Below are 25,259 nucleotides of genomic sequence, written 5' to 3' on the forward strand. Positions count from 1 at the left end.
GAATTATCTGCTATAGGCTAGGTCTACCAATCGAAGGACCATTAACTTCCATACCCCATGGGAGTAATTATATTCTGATGACTCCACCATATAATTACGTACATAATAACTATGATACAACCAATATCATCAATATTACTGACAAAGCCAACAAGTAATATGATCAGCTACAAGAAAATCATATATCAGCACGGCCCTTTTATTATGATAACTATCTGCCAAGATATAGGCTCTTAGTATATATGTGGTGGATTCATACCTCTGCAAGAAAAAAGACATGCATCCAATGTCTTATGTCGTAGTTTGGTGGTCAATGAAATGGATTAAGAACACATGAGATCTTTGGTTCATATTTTAGCAGAGACAAAAAAAATTAAGTTATTTTTTTCTCATCTGTCATTAGCATGATAGAGCCATTCACATCAAATGCCAGAATGCGGTGGGAGATATCCAAATACCACCATTATAAAATGTATATGGTATCATTCTTTATTGAACTTACTAAACAGGGAATATTGTCGGACTAGTGTCGCATAGGATGACGTAGAGGGATTATCTGGTTATTCTAGTTTGAGGAAAGAGTTTATCCTATAAGGTAGAAAATGGGAATTTAAGTAAAAAAGGGTTTAACTTTGACACACAATATAAACGAATTTCTACACTGTCGATCACCAGATAATTACATGTATCTACCTATAATAAGCAGAATTAGTAATCTAAAAAGTTCAGACAAACCAATATATCAACAGGAAAAGAAAGAAAGAAAAAAAAAGAGCACAAAATTAAAAGTATACGAAATAATTAGGTCAGCATGACACAAGAAACATGAATTGATTGAATTAATTGAATGAAAGATGTGTTGGATAGTCATCAAATCAGTACTGATGTTTTATTGACTGGAATGATCTTGTTGCTATATATCACTATCAGATGAAGTGTTATTTCGGTGCCTCCCTACACACAAGCAACAAATACAATATGCCATGTTGAAAACTGCCTTGTAAATTCTAAACAAGAAAATTTATGTCAAACGAACATGAAATGGAAAAAAGGGAAGAGGAATGCATCTATAAATGTCGAAAATTACAAGAACAATAACTTTGACGAAACTATTATCATGTAATTTAAGAGTCTCACATGCCACAGTGCCATATAAAGGTAAACAAAAATGACTAATTTTTTTAGTGCTACTAAAACTAATTAGTAATTATTATCTAGAAACAGATGTCTTGTTAGAATTTATGGACTTGCATCCAATAATTGTCGAGTATTTGTTACGATAAAGGGTTTGATTCACAAAATAAGGACTTTTATGTGTGGATAGCTAGATGTAATTTCTAATTTTATGTTGGTTAAATTAGAAATAAGAAAATTATGTGTAATCATAAATAAGATTATATATCTATGTTTCATGGTTAGAAAATAGAGAGCCGTTTAAATAAAATCGATGCATCTAAATTTGGAAAATCCGAGACCATAAAATGAATTCTAATTTTAGAAGTTTTATGACTTGAAGTATATATGCTCCTTAATCTGGCTTATTTCTTGATAATTTGAGTGACGAAACCAGTATCATGCAATCTAAGTCTCACATGCCATAGTGCCATACTAAGAAACAATTTTTTTTCCATCTCTATTAGAACTAACTAATATCCAAAAACAGAAGTCAATATTCCAAAGAAGAATGAATAAATCAATGTGAGCCTAACAAAGTTAAAGAGTCCAAGGCTCTTAACACACTTAGTTAATTAACCAAACTGCAAAACAGATTGTTCCCTCTTTGATATTGCGTTTCCAACAAATTTTATACTCCTCTGTTAAGTATTTCACATCACAGCCGCACATTTGCAAACTTTTCATACTTCTAAAATATACGCAATTGTAATCAGCCTTTAATGGCCCCTAACCTTATTTGGCGGCTTTTAACTCCACACATCTTCTATTTCTCCTGGCACCACATCTTTTTTATAACAGTGATGCACGGATCAATTTATGCATACATTGATTATTTCATCGAGTGTCTGTTATCATTCACCAGAATATACAGAGGCACAACCAGAATTTGACATTTATGTGTTGGGGATTCTAGTCCATCTAAGTTAGTAGATTCTAAATTAATAATTTGTACATATTAAATGAATATTTAAGTTAAATATAAGATTTGAACCAAAGTTACTAGATTCAACCGAACCTGTAAACGAAGCTCTATCTCCGCTCCTGAGGACATGTACATGGTAATTTGAATCATCCATGCTTGGACATATAGAAGAGATTAGCTAACATTTTTGTCGTCTCTAGTAGGATCTAAACCTGTTGGGATCGAAATAATCGGGCGTCATGCGGAAGCTAACTATTGTAAATCTTGAACGATGATAAATTAGACAATAAAGAAAATATAATAAAAAAATAATATGTTAATATAATTTGGTCAATTAACCTACATATGAAAAAATAATACTAAAAAGCATAAAACCTATTAAGAGAATAATATTCCTCACTTTATAGAGGTCTAAAATTTTTCTCTCCAAGAAAAAGGTTACCCAAATATAGAATATTAAAATTTTCCTTTTGGGAAAATAAAACTCAATATGGTAAATTCTTCGCCCTTCATTCAAGAAAAGGTAAAATTCAAATATGGTAAAAAAAATCAGGGCAAATCCTTGAGAGAAACTAGGCTTCATAATTTTCTCCACTTCGTTGACCTAAAAAAAGATGAAGATGCAATATAAACGCACGACCTAAAGAAAATTTTGGGTCATTTTTGCTGCTATTCAACAATAATTTTACATACAGGTGCCAATTTTATTTTTACCCGATTTACATAGTACATACAATTTTTCAGTAAAGAAATTTAATTGAACACTCTTTAATACATGTAACTCAGGCCCTGCCTCCTGCCAACCACATTTTCCATATAAACCAGTTTCACCTTCCCATCCCCATCTATAAAAGCTGCTCAAATTCTTCTTTTTAATTACTCATTAAGCTTCAGACATCTTTAGTTCTTTCCCAACGAAAAAAAAAGAACTCAAATGTCTAAGCAATGGATGAACCTAGTTGGAGCATTATGGTTACAGTCTATGGCTGGAACAAACACAAATTTCCCAGCTTATTCTTCTCAAATAAAAAAACTCCTATCCATATCCCAAGTTCAACTCAACAACTTAGCTTTTGCTTCTGATGCTGGAAAATTACTCGGTTGGTTTGCTGGAATTGCAGCTAATTATTTACCCCTTTGGCTAGTTCTTTTAATTGGTTCATCACTAGGATTAATTGGCTATGGGGTGCAATATCTTTTTCTTACAAATCACATACACTCTTTATCCTATTGGCATGTTTTTTCACTCACTTTTTTGGCTGGCAACAGCATTTGTTGGATCAATACTGTTTCTTACATAGTATCGATTCAGAATTTCCCGTTGGATAGACAAGTTGCTGTTGGAATATCGACTAGTTACATAAGTTTAAGTGCCAAGATTATTACAGACATAGTTGATGTTATTAACGTTTCCACCCCGAGTGACAGGGCTAAAACTTATCTCCTTTTAAACTCTGTTTTGCCCCTATTTTTTGCGATTATTGTTGCACCACTAATTCGTGAGACTAAGGTTGAAAAATCAAGAAAATTATCAGCTGGATTTCGAGTGATGTTCGTTATAACGCTGGCAACGGGGACTTTTGCTGTGATCACTAGCATGGGGCCCGCGAATTCGAAATTGTTACCAAGATTGTTGATTTTAATGGGAATGGGGATTTTTTTAGTACTTCCAATATTGGTCCCATTGAGTGAAAGAATCAAAGAACATTGGCATGGAAAATGTTGGATAAGGAGAGATCCAAGAATTTGTGATTTAAGTAATTTGGAGGAAGAAATTAGAACACCACAAGAGGAGATTAATTATGGGGCTAATAAAGAGGATAATGATGTTGGATTTGCTGTAATGGAGGAAATTGGAGCAAAAAAAATGTTGATGAGAGTGGATTTCTGGTTGTATTTCTTTGTATACTTATTTGGTGCAACATTGGGTTTGGTTTATTTGAATAATTTGGGACAAATTGCTGATACTCGTGGATGCACTGCCACTTCTTCATTGGTTTCATTATCATCTTCATTTGGTTTCTTTGGTCGCCTTCTTCCTTCACTCTTCGACTATCTCTTCTCCAGGTAAAACAATCTCTCTAAATAGGAGTTTTTATTTTTCATTATTTGGTATTTGAAATTCTTGGTCCGACTAATTTAGATTCATATCACGTTCCCTACTAGTGGCGAAGTGAGAAATTTCGCTAAAAATGTTCAAGATTTAATATATATATATATATATATATATATATATGCGTGTGTGTGTATATTCTATGTATATTAAGTAGTACTCAGTTTTTCATGGAAGTGTGCTCCCTACCAGAAGTTGAAGCTCAGACCTGAAACATTTAGTATTGAGAAATCATATCTATTGCCACCATGTTGGGTGTGCGTGAACAAAGTCTAAGGTGTTGAATACTCTTAATAATGTCAGATCTTTTGGGGAATAACGTGCGGGTTTGACTCAAAGCGAACGATGTCACATCATGTTAAGAATATTATTGAATTGTTTTAGCCCAACACGCCACACTTCTTGCTGGTTCTCCCTTCATGTTTTTTCATTATCTAGCAAAATATATTTACTGATCGGACTAACATTAATTCACGTCATGGAGCCACATATGGTCAATTAGAACTTAGAAGATAAATGTTCCACACCCAAGAGTTTCATTCATTTTCGAAGATTAAATCTGACATTGAGAGATGGGCATCTATTGCACCACACTTCTTGCTAGTTCTTTTTTGATTTTTAATGCAAAATTGATTCTTGAAAGAATATTAGTTGGTAAAATTTAAGGAGCCGCTTATATGGTTGTATACGTGCAAGATATTAATGTGTGTGTTAATATGGGAAAGCCCGAGTATAATCATCACCATTCATTTCTTTTTTCTTCCGAAATTTTAATTTAGACCAACTATTTCATGCATTAAACACTAAACAAATATCAGCACGAGTAATAACTTAGTTTGGTAAGGTACGTACTTCGTGTTCTTATTGTAAGCACAAAAAGATTATAAGAATTGCCTGGTTTTAAGCAACACAAATGTCAAATCAAATAATATCTGACTGGATATTTCAATTTGGATTTATGACATATTTCAATTTGGATTTACGACACAAAAACTAATGTGTTTCTCTTGAATTTATGCTTTTCTCAAGCACAAATGTCAAATCAAATAATATCTGACTGGATATTTCAATTTGGATTTATGACACAAAAATTAATGTGTTTCTCTTGAATTTATGCTTTTCTCAACTTACTTTATCGATAGTTTATATTGATGGTTGAAATTTCACCATCATGCATATATACTCAAAGCATGTCTTAGCCCAAATACTGATTAAAGTATACATATGTCTAACCTTTCCATTTATATACTCGTTTCAATCTCTATATTAAAAAATAACTAGGTCTCTAAACCCGTTTTACAAAAAAGTTTTAAGTTAATATAGACATATATACATTGAAAATATAAAATATTCTTACTAATTATTAGTACTATATTTTTTCAGTTACCCTATCAATTTGATGTATAGAGTTACTAGGTGTAGGCATATAACTTAACCTGATCGTGCAAAACTTCTCTTTTTAATGATGAGTGATCATCGTGGACCATGGAGGCCAACTCTAAAAAACATTGTTATTGGTTTATACCTCTTATGGTAGGTTATTGTTATATTTTTTAGGTTAATCATATCATTGTTATTATGAAGAGTTATGCATTATTACAATATCAATTTAATAGGGTAGTGTAAAAAGTCTATATATTGTCAGTGCGCAAACTGAAACTTGTATGTTGTTTATTTCAGGAGTAAATATGCAATATCAAGACCAGCTACCATAGCAGTGATACTAGCCCCAATGACAGGAGCTTTCTTTTTGCTACTCAACAGTAGTCACATTGCTCTCTATATCAGCACAGCTATAGTTGGGATTTGCACAGGAGCCATTACTTCTATTTCTGTTTCGCAAACCACTGAGCTTTTTGGGACCAAGAATTTTGGTGTTAATCACAATATTGTGGTGGCTAATATCCCAATTGGTTCATTTTTATTTGGGGACTTAGCAGCTATGCTCTACAGAAGACAAGAAAATTCAACATCAACTAATGATGGAAGTTGTTCGGGCATGAAATGTTTTCAGACATCTTTTGTTATATGGGGTTGTCTTTGTTTCCTAGGAACTTGTTTGGCTTTTATTCTTCATACAAGAACTCAAAAATTCTATAGACAGTTACGTGGAGGAAATTAAACTAGTAGGAGTTACATATAGTATTAACTTATAGAGTTACCTTATACTAAGCTTATTGGACAGTACAAACTGAGTTTATGTAATTGTTTTTTTTTAAGTACGTTATTGTCACGTTGTTTAGTAGTTAGATGTAACATCCATGTATACCTACGTACATAAATTGAGATATGATGTAAAAAAAATGATTTTCTAAACAACAATGTACTATGACATAAATGGCATTTCGCCGAATGAATTTTTTTGCCGAATGATCTATATAGTGATGATTCCCATTTTGATCATTGGCGGATGCACCTTTAAAGGTTGGCATAATACATAAACAGACCTTTAAACTTGGCGTCGACAAGTATGCTTCTTCAACTTTGTATGTGCAAGTAGTAAAAACGCTTAAGCTTGTATAAAGTTGAGCAACACGTAAACACAAATGCTTTACGACTGACATACGTACCCTCCAAAATTTATGTCTTGCGTCAACATTTGTGTTAGCGTTTAACTCTGGCAAGTTGAGTTACCTACTTGACACCTGAAAACATACTTTTACTTTGAAGTTTAAAGGGTCTGTTTATGTATTATGCCTTAAAGGTTTCACTTGACATCGCTACGCAAAAGAGTATGTAAATATTATTTTCTGATAAATAATATATGCATATATGAAGTAATTCTGCACCATTTAAATATGATACAAATAAATGTCAGTTTGGAACAGGAAATTAATACACTCAAAACTAACATCGCCTAGATCCAAACTTAATTGCAAGACTGTAACAATGTGCCAACAATGTTCAAAATTCTGCGTACACAACTAATTCTGATTTGGCTAGGTAAAATCGAGAAGAGAATCTCTAGTGAAGGATTTATCGATGACGAAAAATTGTTAGAATAATACAAAGAAATGTCAATTTCTCCTGCTGAACCCCAAATCACGAGTCATGAGATTACTGTCAAATATAATTAAATAGAGAATTCAAATTTAACGTATTGGAATTTCAGGTAGTTGTGAACCTTAAATAAAATTCAGTGCCAACTGCATTTTTCATGAAAGCAGCTTTAGGGACCCAATAGTAAGACCATATTAAAGTTCCCTGTCCATGGCTTTAAAAATGATGAAGGGTACGTGGGAGGCTAATCATGTTTTACGTATGATCATTATAGAGAAGAAAATTGGAATCCGTTTGGCCATGTCATTAATTCAAAGATATTAAAAAAATATTTATAAGAACTAGTTTGTGTTAAAATTTACATTCCATCTATGTTATGTTTTACATTAATGATCAAATATTTTACTTTACTTTTAGTCTAGAATATTTATTTTCCTTCTAAGTCTAGGATCTACATTAATTACATAATATTTAGTTTTTTTCTAGTTTAGAATCTATAAGGAAAATAACATATTTCCTTTTATTTTATTTCTCTATAAATAGTGATGTAGTCTCTTAATTTCAATGCAGGAAACAATGCAAGAATCAATACAACAAGTTATCACTCTTTATCTATTAGATTTTTTCTCTCATTTTTTTCATAGCTATAGCTAGTGGTTTAAAAGTGTAAATAACACTTTTTGTCCCTTAATTGTGGATAAATTCTAATTTTAATCTTTACAATATTTGACTGAACACATGTAACCTTCAATCACTTGAAATGTGCCAATTGATCCCTTATGAATTTATTCACAATTTGTCAGTATTATTAACAGTTCCACGATATAAGGAAACGTTTGGACATGTAATTTGAATATCTTAAGTTGTATTTTCTCTTATAGACATAAAAATTCACAAGTTGTGAAAACTATCAAAACATTCCCAATTCTTATACAATCTTACCAAATGAGCAAGTCATAGTTCATAACAAAATTAATACGCTACTTAGAAAGGCCTTTCTAAAAAATACAACATCAATTGATCAAACTTTAGTTCAATAAAAACAAAAATTTAACATGAATAGTAATGTAACTACTCTTTAATATAATCCTCCCACACGGTAGACATAAATAAAGTTTGGTGGAAGTTAATGAGGTTGGTAAATGGCTGGTGGGAGTAATTGTTAAAAATATTTACCAACTTATGGGTCTTTTTTTATAAAATATAAATTTATGGGTCAAGTTTTATATCTAAAATTTTTGAAACTATGAGATGAAATGCACGTTCAAACGCTGGTTTCATCTCATGGTTTAGTAGACGTTTGGACATGCGGTTTGAAACCATGAGATGAAACCAGCGTTTGGACGTGCATTTCATCTCATGGTTTCAAACCCCAAATCATCCAAAAAGGCATGATTTGGGGTTTCAAAAAAGTTAACCCATAAGTTTATATTTTTGTAAAAAAAGACCCATAAGTTGGTAGATATTTTTAACAATTACTCCCATCAATCATTTACCAACCTTTATTTATGTCTACCATGTGAGAGGATTATATTAAAGAGTAGTTACACATGTTAAATTTTCTTTTTTATTGAACTAAAGTTTGATCAATTGATGTTGTATTTTTTAGAAAGGCCTTCTAATAGGGTACTAATTTTGTTATGAACTATGACTTGCTCATTTGGTAAGATTGTATAAAAATTGAAAATATTTTGATAATTTTCATAACTTGTGGAGTTTTTATGTTTATAAAAAAATACAACTTAAAAAATTCAAATTGCACGTCCAAATATAATTTCAAATCATGGTTTCATCTCATAATTTCAAACTATGGTTTCAAATCATGTCCAAATGGTCCTAAGTGAAGTCATTTTCAAGAGATGCACATTTTCATATGCAACTTTTGGGCTAATCTGAAATTATTATGACACACTACGTACTATTTCTATTATCATATAAAACCATTTTTGTATGAAAAAGACATGTGAGTTATTCATTAACAGCAACAACAAAAATTTGTCTCGTAATTCTCTTAAGCATTTTCGTCCACATATATAAAATATGATCATATATTATCTTTTCAAAAGTATAGCATTTAATTAACCTGTTTAACTTTCTTATAGTGTCAACTGTTAGGTACTCCACTCATTGCTATTCATTAACAGTAACAACAAAAATTTGTCACGTAATTCTCTTAAGCATTTTCGTCCACATATATAAAAAATGACCATATATTATCTTTTCAAAAGTATAGCATTTAATTGACCTTACTTTCTTATAGTGTTAACTGTTAGTTACTCCACTCATTATTCTCCAAATCTAGACGAGAAATAACTCAAAGAATATAAGACGTACTATTATTGTTGTGACGTGATTACTATTTACTTAGACCACCCATTCACCCACTGCTAACAGTGTTACATTTAATACAGGTACTTCAAAATCAAGCCCGATTAAAGCATCATTGCAGCCTATTCCTACATGATTGGACATCAAAATTGTGATTCCCCCCCCCCCCCCGCCCCCCGCCCCAAAAAAATCTAACGTACATTAAGTATTGGAGACCAAACATTTGGAGGAATATTTCACGACCCACATCTATTCAAGTATAGTCGTACTGCTAAAAAAAATAAAAGTATAGTCCTACTAAAATATTTACTCAAACATAATGTTTACACCAAACCAACAATTTAACTATAAGCTCACATGTTATAGTGAAAATATCTGTTAATTTAACAATGATCAGTGATGCGAAAAAAATAATTGTTAAGTAATAGAAATTATATTCAAGACACATATACTGTATTTATTTGATTGGTGACTTATGTTGCAAAATACTATCGTCGCATTTTCTATATAGTCTCCTGATCTCTTTTGATTGATCTCCGATATTCCTTTTCACATTTTTTATGCTGTCCCTTTTAGCCTTTGATTTTGATTTATTAGGGTAGGTTCTTTAAAGTGCAATTTAGCTGTTAAAAGTAAACCTTTGAACTAAATGCACTCAATGTTCTTAACCTTGCAAGTTGCATACACGGGTGGTAAGTACCCCTTTGTTCTTAATTAGAGATTTTAAATTTGAGTCTTGAGAATGAAATTGTCTTTGGTAAGAAGTGTTTCACCCTTAGAGACTTTCTAGCACGAATCTGGATTAGTCGAACCCTAATGCAAGTACTAGACACCGAATATCTATATGTTCCATGATAAAAAAGATCTTCGAACCATATTATAGGTTCTAGAGACATATACAATGAACCTAAAAGTTTTCAACCACAATTTGGTACAACAATAGAAATAGTAATTTTTTCTCATGTTAAAGTCTAAACAGTGATGCAAATAATAAATTTTGGGATGACAAAGTTCAAGTTTTGGGAGCAATTCTTAATGGAGGACCATTTAAAGAAAAAGTCGATGGATGAAATTTATTAATAATAACCGAACTCCAAAAGTGAAGTGGGCAACAATTTATTAAGAGTTAGGCATCTATGTTTTACTTTAGAGCCAACTAGCACATGGTACTCTCCTCCAAGTTCTTTGCTTTTGTCTAGGGATGGCAATTAGGGCAGGGCGGGGCAGGGCAAGGAAACATATAAACAGGGTGGGGCAGGGCAGGGTAAAATTTAATTTTTGAAAATTTTTAGTAGGGCAGGGCAGGGTAGGGCAAGAAATGGGTTATAAGTGGGTTGAGTAAAAAATGACTATTTTATTCTTGTTCCTTAGTTTGAATCCACATTTTGAAGCGTCGTTCTTTACTATTAAAAGTATAAGCATGATTGCTTGGAAGTTTGTAAGATTTCTCATTTCTGTTATTAAATTCTTATTTGTTAAAATGTGACTTCTAGCATAAATTAAAATCAATATTGATTATAAAACTAAACTTACGAAGTAAACCCAGTAATAGAACTATTCTATTTGTTTAAGCTTGTACAAAACCTTTCCTATTTATCACAAAAGTGATCGCCTAATTAACTGATCTTACGATTAACAATATTCATTTAGAAGAAATCACTAAAAAGACATCTACAAAAAGGTGAAATACTACTACTTGCTAGTTATACTTACATCACAAGTTGGTCTTTAGTAATTAAGACAAATCTTTTTTTTTTTTAACTCAGACATTCCTTCAAGCTTATTTAATTATATTAAAGTTGGTTTTGTGTATTCTCATGCTAAACATAGTAAAATATGTAAATTCTAGTTCTATTTTGAAATTTGAACTATCAAAAGAAAAAAATCCAATTTTAGGAACTAATCATTCATCTAATTGTTTTTAAGAAAATATGTCATGCTTCAAAGTGAAAAATAAAGAGGAAAAATGAAAGATAATATAAACGGGGCGGGGCGGGGCGTGGCAGGGTAATTTCTTTGAAAAAAGCTAAACAGGGCAGGGCAGGGCGGGTCGAAATCTTAGCAGGTCAAGGCTTGCCCCGCCCTAACACCCCTAACCCGCCCTATTGCCATCCCTACTTTTGTCTGCTCGTGCTTGCTTACGCTTGGACTGGTTGGGTTGGACAATTTTTTCATTCTGAGTCAATTTGGGCACAATCAGAGACCGCCCTTTTAAAAATTAGACTTATTTGGTCTAAATATATAGCTTAAGTTGACTCATAAAAAAACTTGTATAATATTTTTAAAAAGTTATTTGAGATGTTAGGAATAGACATAATAAAGAAATGTTTTATAGTTTTGTTTGATAACCAAACAAACAATAAGAAACAAATGAAGAAAACTAAAACTTGATAAGAGTTGGGCAGGTGGGGGTTGTGACCCATGTTTATCCCATCTAGAAATAACCTATCTCAAATTTGGTATTAACTATTTATTTCTTAATTCAACTCATTTTAACTTGTTCGCTCATTTATTACTCCATTAATAGGCAGGTATCCAAGAAGAAAAAAAAGTAGGTTAGCTTTTTACGAAGAAGCAGTTGCTTGAACAAAATCAGGACTTGGGAATTCTAACTTCTAGGTTGTCCTTAATTTGAACCTAAAAGATTTTGTTTCGAGTTTGAATACATTGCCCTTGTATGAAAGTTTCTATATTATGGTCATGTTACCTCAACAATAATTATAATTAAATTGTCTATATAGTTCGAACATGATATGTCAAAAAATCTGATTTTCTTTGTGATCTCGAAATAAGATTGACTTTCTAAATATACATATACTACAAATCATTTTTAATCATGAATAGTGTTAAACTTGAAACATATTCATAAAATTTACTCAATATACGAAAAAGTAACCCTACTGCGTTAGTCTCTGCTTGCAAGTTGCAAACTTGCAATAAAACCTTGTGGACTTCATCACTAACAGGGTAATTAGGCTGTTGGTAAAGTTCAAGTATGCACTAGAATAAAAATCATCAAGTTCAGAGAATTCCCATCTATTCTCGGAGTGTTTATTAAATCAATCAATAAATACAATCTTTGTTTGTAGTTGATAAATTTCTTAAAGTAACAGCTAACAAAGTTTTCAGGATGTGAAAAGAAAGGAAAAATTTACTTAACTCCTTTTCTGGTGGAAGTATACTCACTCGATTAGGAAAGGTTCTCAAGTTGGGGGTCCTCCCAAAGATAAACAGATAAAGATATTGTATTATTTACATGTATTTAATATTTCAATTATTTTAATTTATTTGACATATTTTTCTTAGTGTGTTTTATGCAAAATGAGTTTTTTTATTATTTGAAAATAATTTAATTTAAATTTGTTTTTAATGAAATTATTACCATACAAATGTTTTCCCATAAATTTCAAAAGTTTCTTTTCTTTTTAAAATTTTGTACGCATTTAAATTCCATCACAAGATCAATAGAGAGCAATTATTTATATAATAAGGTGGATCTTTTGACTTGTATGTGTCAACTAATTATCAGATTCTTCGACAAATAGCTTGTTCACACCAGTCACCAAACTAGTAACCCAATAGTTCTTTATTTGAGTTGAAATTGAACAAACCCAACAAATCCATTTATCCGTATCAAATATGAAACCCGAACACCCCAACTATCAGATAGCTTTAGACTTTATTTGTTTATCTTTTTTTATTATTTTCAAAAGCTACTTTTCTTGAATAGTGAAAGGGAATAAGTAAAAGAGATAAGTGATAACCATTGATTGACGTTAAACAGAACACCATTATGGTGCACGGTGAAATAACAATCCCGTATTTCAAATTTTTTAGTCCGAATAATTTGAATTCACTTAGAATAAAGCCAGCTAGGAAAGGCATACCTTATCCAGAATTTTGAAAATTTGTACAGACAACCTATTTGACAACACCATTTTAAGGCGTACCATTTTTTTTTCATCTCCAACCAAAAGTAATTAAAGGTTTTCAGCATTAAAATCACCATTGTTGCAAGCTTGAAGAAGTGGATCTTGAATTTTGAATTTAATAATTGAGTTTAAATAAAGTAGATTTTGTTGGAAAAGCTTGGAAATATTGGCAGAGAAGAAGATAAATTGGTAGTTCAAACTTCAAAAAAAATACTTTTAGTTCGAAACATATATGTTTGAAACTTCAGCACAAACACATGTTTGAAGTTTTGCCTTGGCAAAACAAACTTCGACAAAAATATTGAAAGTTTGCTTTCAAAATCGATATGTCAAACTTCATACATATGAAAAATTTTGCAACTTTAATTGTGTATACCTGAAGTCCGAAGTGATTAAAACTTGCAAACATTAAACATTAATAGACTACAACCATGACTTAAATATTGATTCCAAAAGCTAGTGGCTATATATGCATTTGTCCACAGAATTTTTCTAGTCACAATGCTTGAATCCAAGATCTCGGAAATAATAGTTGGGATCCTAGTTAAAATATGCTTGTTTTTATCTCGGAAATAGTAGTTGGGATCCTAGTTAAAATATGCTTTGTGCTTTATAAACCAATTTTACATTGTCAGCAAGAATATGCTATCTTGTCCTTCTAGAGAATCTTCAGTGCTGTTTGACACCAACAATTATTTACTATATAAAAACGGACATCAACAAGCTCGGGTGAACTTTGACCTAATGCATATATATGATTAAGTGGAAAAGTCAAAGATTCAATCATAATCATCATCTATAAAATGCAGCAATTTAATACCCTTCATCATTCCAGTAGTAACTAATTAACTTGCTGTGTATTTTCTTCAATCTTCTTAATTAAGATGGCATTTTATTCACAACTACTTCATTGTAGTTTCTACTTGTCTGTGTTAATGATGTTGTTTTCAGTGAATTTTAGACTTTGTTCGGCAGATTTATCTTCGGACTACTATGAGGAATCATGTCCAAAAGCTATGTATACCATTAAAAACGCAGTAGCAAATGCTGTGTGGAAGGACCGCCGCATGGGGGCCTCTTTGCTTCGTCTTCATTTTCATGATTGCTTCGTTAATGCACGTTAATTCTCTCTTAAACTTTGCTTTTTCAGTTGATAAAATTTGTGTTCTATTAACATTAGAACGAAATGAATATATAGAGTTCATATAACACACCTTGAGTATTGATTTGGTGTGTAGTCGATTGATTGATTAGTTGTTAATACTGTCACGCTTTATTTTGTTGCTTCTTGTCAAAATAAAAGGAGGGACAAAATTTCTTTGTATAGAATGAGACTCTACATATATGCCTTGAGAGTAATTCCAACTTATATGATAATTATACTACACTATTTATTGTTTTCCCGTTACATTCTATTGATATAAAAAAGATAGCTAGGAAACAAGCAATTGCCTAGGGCTATCACTTATTTGCTTATCATAAAAGTACACAGTAATATTGCTATGTAGATACAAGATATTAGCTAGGAAGATCGATTAGTCTTTTAATCCTTAAATTACACTGACAAGATCAACTTTATTTATGGCTGAACATATTACGATTAAGTTTTGGACTAATAATCTTAACAATTTCATTTTTGTTTCTTTCAAAATATTTATGTATTTATTTGTTTTTGACAGGGATGTGATGGATCCGTACTATTGGATGATACTTCAGATTTCACCGGAGAAAAAACAGCAACACCAAATTCAAATTCGCTAAGAGGATTTGATGTGATAGATACAATCAAATCTCAAGTAGAGAAAGTATGTCCTGGAATTGTTTCTTGTGCTGATATAATAGCTGTTGCTGCACGGGATTCTGTTGCAGAGGTAAGTATTTTAATTTAAATCTTCTCCCTCGCCATAAAACAAGTCTATAACTGGCTAAATACACGACTGACCCCTTAAACTTGCCCGATAATTTCATTGAGAAATAATCAATTTTTGAAATCCATAATGTTATGGATTTCAAACTTTAAGAGGTGAAACTCTATTACAGTACGCTAGAATAAAACCTAGGAAATTTTCATGGAGTTTTTATTTTTATTTTTTTAAAGTTCGAAATCCATGACTATTTCATGGCAATATCCTGAAATTAATTTTCACTTGTTAAATTTTAAATCTATAAAATTGTCATGGATTTCCGCACTAAAAGTGATAAATTTTCAAATTCTTCAACTAAAAAGTAGTTAAATCGCAAAACTCCTTACTACAATCCTCTTTCGATGCCTACTTACTTAGGTCTAGCTGACCCAGCTTGAAGTCTACCAACCCCTTTCAAGTTGGGACAAACTTCGAAATGCTGGTTATTTTTTCAAACTTGTCCGAAATGCTGCTAGTCCGTGCAATTTTTACAATTTCAACTTCCACAAGGATTTGGGCCGTAATGGTCATCATAGCAAGTAATTGCACGGTGTATCCTTCAAAATGAACTGGTCTTTAATTTTTGTCCTTCAAATGAACTGGTCTGTAATTTTTGTCCTTCAAACGGGCTGGTCTCCTTCAAAATTGAATTTATACTTATAGGGGCATGAGTTTTTTAAGGGCGAGACATAGCTTGTGGCTATTATAATATGTAACTTATGCCCTATATGCATAAGTTCGATTTTGAAGGACAAAAATTAAAGACCATCCCGTTTGAAGAGAAAAAATTAAAGACCACCACAAAAACAAAAGGGAAGTACATGGTGTGACCACCAGCCAAAAAAAAAAAAGGGGGCAATTTGCATGATTTCCCTTATTCGGGGGTGGTCTTAAATTTTTTCCCCTCAAATTGCTAGTCTTTAATTTTTGTCCTTCACCTAAAAATTCATGGGTTCTGGGTTCGAATTCCCGCTCAATCAAATTTTTTTTAAAAAAATCGCAAGGTAGAGTATGGATTCGTAAGGCAGGCAAAACTCTACCTTAAGGCAAAGTTTGCCTTCAAGCATAGGTAGAGTTTGAATCCAAAACTCTGTCTTTTGATTTTTTTAAAATTTTTTGACTGAGAGTGGTTTCGAACCCGAAACCCATGGGTTTTTAGGCGAAGGGCAAAAATTAAAGATCAACAATTTGAGGGGAAAACAATTAAAGACCAGTGCCTTTGGAGGACAATCCGCGCAAAAAAATGAAAAAAAGGCCCAAAAGGCCTCGTTTTAAGCAAATGACCCGAGTTGGTCGTTCGGCCCAAATTAATACCAGGCGCTAGCCGCCCAGCCTGTTCACTGCAAAAAAATCAGATTTTTAGTCGCCACAAAAGAGCGGAAAGTCGTCACTAAAAGGTTCGCTACAAAAAGAACAGGACTATTCACTACACCAAAAGAGGCTTTTGGTGGCAATATAATTTTCTTTTGGTCATTGCCACAAAAACTTTTACCGGAAATTGGTTAATGCCATTAGATCCAAGGTCGCTAAAGCCTTTAGCGGTATTTATTGTTAAAACTAAAATTTGGTATTGCCGGTAATAATTGATTCTAAAATATAATTAGCAGCAATTAAGTTATTGCCGCAAATTAATTGCCGCTAAAAGTATACTATGTTGTAGTGATTTGTGGCGACTAAAGATGGAAAAGTCGCCACTAAAGATCGACAAAAAAATTTTCATATTGAGCCTTCAAAAAATATCCCAAAACATGTATAATATGTGTATAATTTATAAGTATACATTAATTATACATTTATTAAACATAAATTATACAACAATGATACAGTTTCTATACGTAAGATACATTTTCTATACATATACAGTCGTGATACTTATACAACAATGATACAGCTTCTATACATATACAGTCGTGATACTCATACAACAATGATACAGTTTATATACCTATGCTAGAATTAGTTGAAAAATGGCTAGAAAATGGAATTATTTTGAAAAAACTAAAAAATGACTTTTAAGATTCTTGGACCATCGGGTGTCAATAGTTTCACCCGAATGGCCATTTGTGTCATTTTCCCGAAACAAAAATGTAACCCATAAGCTCAATGGAGTTCCTTTTTTCTTGGTTCAGTTAGGTGGGCCTTCGTGGACAGTCCAATTAGGCAGAAGAGATTCTACAACAGCAAGTCTAAGTGCAGCAAATAGCGATATCCCCTCTCCTTTATCGGATCTTAGTGACCTTATTTCTAACTTCGCCAATAAAGGGTTCACTGCTAAAGAAATGGTTGCCCTCGCAGGTGAAAAGTTTTTTACTTATTTAATTTTAAGACCATTTTGTGTAATTTATTATTTTCTTTTAAAATCATTCGAAATGCATCTTGGGGGCCGAATATAGCCAAATGGATATAAAAAGTCCAGATATTCGCTCGAGTTTAAGTTCTATGCATTGATAGGATTAGATGCGTAAAAATTTACACAATCCGGTCATTTTACATAGTTATAGGTAAACTTTTTATAATTAGAATTGATTGGAAACTTGAAAAAATAATGAATTACCTATATGTTAATCATCATTAATCCTATTTAATGACGAATTATCAGAAAAGTAATTAGCAATGGACTACGTAACGACAGATTAGCAACAAATTTTGTAACTAATCTCCCTTTTTTTTCTTTTTTCTTGTAGTGTCATGCTATTAATTGCGTAACTCTTGTTATTATATATAGTGCAGAACAAATTATTAAATTGTTATTATGCAATAACTTAATCCATTCGACTCCAACTATTACAGGAAGTATTTAACTATCATGGATATATCACTACCTTTTAATCATGCAATGCATATTTTTCATATAGGTGCTCACACTATAGGCAAAGCACAATGCTCAACATTCCGAAAACGTGTGTACAACGAAACAAACCTTGATTCAACCCTGGCTACATCGTTGAAATCAAACTGTCCTAGTACAGGCGGAGACGACACCGTTTCATCACTTGATGTAACCACCCCTTCATTATTCGACAACCATTTTTACAAGAACTTGGTGGACAATAAAGGGGTTCTTCACTCAGACCAACAACTATTTAGCGGCGGTTCTACAGACTCTCAGGTCAAAACTTATAGTACTCATCCAGTAACATTTCATGAAGATTTTGCAAGTGCTATTGTCAAAATGGGAAATTTAAGCCCACTTACTGGAAGTAATGGTCAGATTCGGAGCAATTGCAGGAAAATAAACTAATTAATTAATCAGGGTGCACCTATATAAGTTGTGGTAGTAGCAATGTTTAAGTAACTGTCAGTGAACTCAAGTTTGTAACGTGTTTGTATTTTGTTCTAAGTTTGTAACGTGTTTGTATTTTGTTCTAAGAAGAACAACTGTTTGCGTGAATAAAAACTTTAATTTCCAATTGTGTTTATTTATTTTATTTTATTTTATTATTGCATAGGGGGCAGGGGAAGGGGAAATGAGAAGGGAATTACAACGTGGGTTAATTCACCCTCACCAAAAGAATAAAGGTATTTATTGACCAATTGTGTTTATTATAGTACTGTTATTGGCAAACATTTCTTTTTTTTTTTTTTGCATTTTCCCTTTTTTTATTTTTCTTGAATTTATTGTGTTTAAATATTTGATAACCATTATTACAAGAACTTGGCCAAACACTTTCTTTTTTTTTTTTTTTTTTGCAGATTTTGCACCACCTATAAATTTAAATGGAACTAATGTCCAGATTTATCAACTTATTAATTATGAGTTTATTATACACAGCCAATTCACCTATATGAATTGTTTAAATATTTGATAACCATTATGTTTTAAGAACTTGGTGACCATAAAGACATTAATTTCCAGTTGTGTTTATTACAACTATTTAGGCCATCATTTTTTTTTTTTTTTTGTGAAAACTTGTTAGTTTAGTAAAGATCTTCTTTTACCTATAACATTTATGAACTATTTAGACTACCCTATAAATTTAAACCCGCTTATTACAAGAATTTGTTAGAAAATATTATTTTCTATTTAATATCTCAAAAATAAACTTATTAATTTTTATTGGCTTTAATACAAAAGAAATATCTTTATTCTTTTACTAGCCATTAATCACCTATATGATTATATAATTATTCTTGAATTCGTTTTCTGAGTTGCAAAATTTTTAAATTAAATCCGTCATTTGGGTTATGATCTGTCTGTATTATTGTTTTAAGAACAAATGTTTGCTATATAATAATATATAATATAAATTTCCAGTTGTGTTTATTTGAGTAGGAAAAACGTATACTCGCATTTTGTAGTCTTGGGTTTTACATCATTTTTTTTTTTGTGAAATAATTTGTTAGTTTAGTAAAAGATCTTCTTTTTATTTCTCTTGCAATTTATGAACTATTTAGACTACGGTCTAATTATTCCATAACCATTATTACAAGAAGAAAAGTCCCTACACGCGTGTTCGTGATGAAGATTTTTAAAGTATTTCCAACGAACGAACAATAAAGGAGTGAAATAAAGGGGTTCTTCACTACAACCAACAACTCTTTAGCGGTGGTTTTATGGATTCTCAGGTCAAATCTTATAGTATGCAACATTTGATGCAAATTTTGCAAGTGCTATAGTGAAAATGGGGAATTTAAGCCCAATGGCCAGATTCGTACCAATTGCAGGAAAATCAATTACTTAATTGATTATTCAGCGGGGACTTAAATAACTGTTTGCGAGAATGAAGACTTTAATTTGAAGTAATCGCTCGGTTTTCCCTTTAAATGGACTGGTCTTTAATGTTTTCCCTTCAACTGGGCTGGTCTTTAATTTTGCCCCTTCAAAATCAAACTTATGCCTAAGGGGGAACTAACATAATTTGTGGATATTATGATGTGTAACTTATGCCCCTCTAGGCATAAGTTCGATTTTGAAGACAAAAAATTAAAGACCAGCCCATTTGAAGGGCAAAAATTAAAGACCAGCACAAAATAGGGGGAAATGCAAATGACCCCTTTGATTTCCAATTGTGTTTATTATAGTACTCCCGCCTTATTGGGCATCAACTTTTTTTCTCTCTTCCTTGTACTTATTACAATGAGTTAATAGCACTTTTGATCCTTCAATTGTTGATAAATTTTAATTTTCGTTCCTATGATATTTGACTAAATTTTATTCTATAAATAGTCAAATATAACATATTCTCTACATGAAGGAACCAAAAATGCACATTTTAATTAATTGAAGTTTAGATATGTTGAATCATACATATCACAAGGATCAAAAACAGATTTTTTCAATAACTTAGAGACCAAAAGAACTATTATCTCCCTATTAAAATTTTAAAGCCCACTGGAAAATGTTGTTCAAGCTGGTTACCAATTCAATTCAAAAGGTAAAGGAAATACTATTATTTTTTGACTATTTAAAGTTAAGGGGTTAGGTGAAATTTACTTTTTAAAAGGATTATCATATTATCATTCATTCCGTTTCAAAAGCTGGTAAGCTTTTTAATTAATTGAATTTATCAATGACGAAAAGTCAGATTGAATCAGTTGACAACCAACATCTTGAGATTGAAGAACTATATAAATAATCTTGATACAGAAAGAAAAAATAAAGATGACTCCCCCCTGAATCAACACATATAATGTGTACGTCTACGCTGTTCTTCTGCTATTCATCTAAGTTGACTCACAATTGAAACAATTTGAATTCAATGGCCTATTTCAAGACAAAATAGGTACCATAATTAATGACTGCATTGAAACTAATTAATGACCCATGTGATGGATTAATATTTGAATAGTGTCATCCTAATTTAAAATTGTTCAAAGATTATTTTGATGGAATTTACTTATAGTAGGATTATCATCATATTATCATTCATTCCGTTTCAAAAGCTGGTAACCTTCTGATTGATGTCCTTAAGATTGTATCAAAAGTGACGAAAATTATTTTTTTTTTGTACTTTTATGTTATAAACCAAAAAATAAAATAGTACTTGTTAAAATTGAAAAAATTGATTTTCATATTTCATTAATTAAAAATTGAAGTGACTTGATATAAAGAATTAAAATCTAAGGAACATATGCATTTAAAATTAATTAAAAATTTAAATATTTCAAGTTTGACGTAAGAATTCCACAATGGTAGGTTGTTTAGTAAATTTCAGCCTCTTAGTGATAATATAACGCTTGAATTGATGAAGAGTTTTGTCCAAACTTTCAAAGAAAAAGGAACTCAATAGCTTTTCCTTGAAGATTACCATAAATATTTTAATATTTTATTTTTATACATGATATATTTCTTACAAAATATTATTACACAATATTTGACCCATGTGATGGATTAATTTTACAAAGAGTGTATCGCTATAATTTAATGCCAAATTGTTCAAAGATTAAAATATAACATGAAAAATCGGTATAAAATCATATCGTTATATACTAACTACTATTATTCTATGGCAATTGTAGAGGTTTGTATAATACAATTGCAGCATTCTTGACTGATCCAACTTTAATTCGACTTAGATGAACTTACAGCAGTATTAAAATCTATCATGTTGATTTTACGAGAATAAGATCTCAGTTCTTAGAAGGAAATAAAAAAGATCTCTGAGTATTTTCTCGTATTTCCAATAAAGTTCGTTTAAGAAGACAATCATTGAGTATTAATAGGAAGAGATATACAAATTAGTGGATGAATAATATTTAGATTCATATAATTAGCTCTAACTAGTTTGAGGAGTTAATTCCCTGGATGGTCACTCAAGTTTAAGGAATTTCCTACAAAAGTCATTTTTGTTTCATTTGGGACAATAAAGTCACTTAAGTATCACTACTTTCCTCTAAAAGTACCTAAACACCTCAAAGTCTCATTCTCAACTAGTTGGCATGCCACATCATTAGAGCCCCATATTTTTTAAATAATAGATTTGTTTAACTTATCAAACTCATTTAATTAAATTCATATTTTATATCCAATCAAATATGACTTGTTAACAATTAGCATGCAATCTAAATGAATTAGAATTAAAAGATGAATTATTTAAATCTATAAATAAGTTTTAAAATAAAAATAAAATGAATTTGAGTTACTTTAGAGCTTTAGTTTATATTTTGCTAGACATTAACATGACAAGTCGGAATATCTATATCATAACATGAAATAAATTAAGAATATATTATATTTCTGAGAAATAAAATGATCTCGATGGTATGGAATGGAGATGCCAAAAATTATACACTACAAAAATAAATAACTAAAAATAAAGCAGAAGAAATTTTCACTTTTATTTTTTAAAATATACGATTTTATTAGATTTTTTAAAAGTTAAAATCTTAATTAGTCTTTGTGTTATCTATGTAATTCATTTTAATGTGGAAAGAATATGAAGTTTAATGTGGAAAAATATGCTATTTAAAAAAAGTTGAATTTGAATAGAAAAAGAATTAAATTACTTGAATTTTAATTTAAATTGAAAGATAATATATTTGAAATAATTTAAAGAAAATTTAGATTTGAAATAGTCTTAATAGAAAGTATGGTTTGATTCTTTTGTTTTTTAACCATGTCATATTTAATTGGGTATAAAATATGAATTTGATAAATAGTTTGATGAGTTAAATATGTTATTATTAAAATTTAAAAAAATGGGGCTTTAGAACCAATAGCTTTTCCTTGATGATTACCAGTGTTTAAATATTTTAATATTTCTTTTGATACATGATATATTTTAAGAAATAAAAAATATTTTTTGAACAATATTTAAAACAAGCCTTATATTTGTGGTGAATCATCTACAAAAGTTTAAATTATTTCTATATAGAAAGAGACAATCTTTTTGGTATAGAAAGGAAAACTTTTTTGGGAAAGTGGTGATACGAGTGAATCGGTGTCCTCTATGAAATAAAAGTATAAAAATTTTCTAAACTTAGATGACCATTCAAGAAATTAACTCCTAGTTTGAGATTATGGGTCACATTCTTGTCAAGAGATTATTTCTTTCTTTATTGGCATAATTTCTTTCTTTCTTGTACTGATCCAATTTAGAAATTCGACTAGAGTAGATGAACTTATATATATACAGAGAAAACCCAACCATGTATTAAAATCTAAGACAATTGCTCGTTTTAATTGAGAATAAGATCCTCAGTTCTTAGACTTTTTAGACTTTTATTTTATAAAATAAGATCTTTGAGTATTTTCCCGTATTTCTAATAAAGTTCGTTTAAATAATCAAGATTAATTAATTACATTTTTTTCTAGGATTTAATTATATACACAAATTAGTGGATGAATAATATTCATAGATTCATATAATTCCAGCTCTAACTTCTTTGATAGATTTTTGTGGGAAATGTTAAAAATTTTGTCCAGAGAAATTTTCTTCATAATCTTTTACAATTAAATTTTTTTACATCTTGTGATTTTAGAAATGTCAATAGAGTGGCTAGCCTATGATTCATTGAACCATCCTACTCTATTGAAGGTTTAATGATACCCCCTCGTTAATTGTTCATCCAACTAAAGTTTTAATTACCTACTACTCAATACCCAATGTTAACTTAAAGTATTTAAATAATTAGTGTGAAAGACAATTGCTTCCGTTTTAATTGACTCCATAACTAACAAATAATTATATGCTATGGTAAGTTGCTTAGGAAAATGTGCTTTTGAGATTCTTTTCATCGTTACTACAAATCAAAACTCAAACATGAAAATTCTAATTAACGTTATAAGCTAATAGGGCTTTAATTTAGAAGCCTAAATAATTTATTTATGGTCACTACTTTGTCTTGACATCAAAAAAGATTTTCATTTGCTTAAGGAATCTCTCGAGAGTTGCAAAATTGTTATGTTTAAATTAGCGGTTCTATTATTCTTCCTTTTAACTTTTTATCATCATTCGTTAGATGAGAAGATTAGTTCAATTTGCATCATGTGTCTTAATATGGAAATTAGAAAAAGAAAAAAAGTAATAACCACGTATAGCGAAGAACCAATTAAAGTTACATCATCCATCAAAGCAAGTAAGGTACAAACTTAACAGAACTAGAAATACAATGTGTATATGTGGATGAAGTAAATTATTAGAGTTTAAGTAACATATATCGATCTTGTAAAGAAATTTGACATTTTCAATGTACTTTTCTTTAACTACTTATAGTTCGATATTACTCCATTTTTCAAGTTACAGTATCATACTTAAGAAAGGAGGAAGCTATTCTACATTTTCTCTCTTCCATATACGACTATATGGATACAACATAATACAATATGCTAGACCTTTTATTAGCTTTATTTAAAGGCATGACTAGCTTCTCACACGTGCAATGACTTATTTTTCTTTTATATCGTAGTTTTCTATGGATCAAGATATTTCAAAAAAAGATTTCAAAAATATTTCTTTTGTTTTTAAACTCTACAATCTTGTTCGGTTTTATTTGAAAGTTATTGATTAAACTTATCGGTTATCGGTTTGTAGACATGTTAAACCGTTAAAGAACGTTTAATTGGTTAATTTTTTGTATCGGTTCGGTTATCCGTTTAACCGTTAAGATATCACACAAAAAAATTTCAAGAACAAAGAACCCATTTTAACGAGATGCAAAATGAATAAAGTAGCTAAAAGAAAGTGCTCCGATTTTAAAAATGTACCATCAATAAATCAATTCACAACTCACAAGGTACTATTAGCCTCTTTGGTAAGCAAGAACTTGGTGGCAAGGATGTGGATCGATTTCGATCAATTGGAGCCATCCAAAAAGATTACTCAAATCATAAATTAAAAAAAAAAAAAAAATCTTTCTTTTGTTCTTAAACTCTACACCCCCTCAAACATCTTAACATAAATTAGGACGGATGTAATCATTACACCAAAAGAGGCTTTTAGTGG

At 30.8% G+C, this 25,259-nt stretch overlaps 2 protein-coding genes across 2 annotated transcripts; both read left to right on the forward strand.

The window, feature by feature from the left end:
* Positions 1-2,937: 2,937 nt before the first annotated feature.
* Positions 2,938-6,581, forward strand: LOC132052954 (protein NUCLEAR FUSION DEFECTIVE 4). Its single transcript, XM_059444709.1, has 2 exons — positions 2,938-4,165; positions 5,892-6,581. The coding sequence occupies exons 1-2, from the start codon at positions 3,033-3,035 to the stop codon at positions 6,331-6,333; spliced, it is 1,575 nt and encodes a 524-aa protein (XP_059300692.1). The 5' UTR covers positions 2,938-3,032; the 3' UTR covers positions 6,334-6,581.
* Positions 6,582-14,305: 7,724 nt separating this feature from the next.
* Positions 14,306-18,785, forward strand: LOC132054710 (cationic peroxidase 1-like). Its single transcript, XM_059446682.1, has 4 exons — positions 14,306-14,586; positions 15,151-15,342; positions 17,505-17,670; positions 18,231-18,785. Exons 1-4 carry the CDS (start codon positions 14,356-14,358, stop codon positions 18,614-18,616), a joined length of 975 nt encoding a protein of 324 aa, XP_059302665.1. The 5' UTR covers positions 14,306-14,355; the 3' UTR covers positions 18,617-18,785.
* The last annotated feature ends 6,474 nt before the right edge of the window (positions 18,786-25,259 follow it).

This window comes from Lycium ferocissimum, chromosome 4 (assembly GCF_029784015.1).
Source record: "Lycium ferocissimum isolate CSIRO_LF1 chromosome 4, AGI_CSIRO_Lferr_CH_V1, whole genome shotgun sequence".
NCBI classification, from domain to species: Eukaryota; Viridiplantae; Streptophyta; class Magnoliopsida; order Solanales; family Solanaceae; genus Lycium; species Lycium ferocissimum.

Coding starts and splice junctions, on each gene's coding strand:
- LOC132052954 (XM_059444709.1), top strand. CDS start 3,033: ATGTCTAAGCAATGGATGAACCTAGTTGGAGCATTATGGTTACAGTCT. Junction 4,166..5,891: donor TTCGACTATCTCTTCTCCAG/GTAAAACAATCT, acceptor TGTTTATTTCAG/GAGTAAATATGCAATATCAA.
- LOC132054710 (XM_059446682.1), top strand. CDS start 14,356: ATGGCATTTTATTCACAACTACTTCATTGTAGTTTCTACTTGTCTGTG. Junction 14,587..15,150: donor TTCATGATTGCTTCGTTAAT/GCACGTTAATTC, acceptor TGTTTTTGACAG/GGATGTGATGGATCCGTACT. Junction 17,671..18,230: donor AGAAATGGTTGCCCTCGCAG/GTGAAAAGTTTT, acceptor TTTTTCATATAG/GTGCTCACACTATAGGCAAA.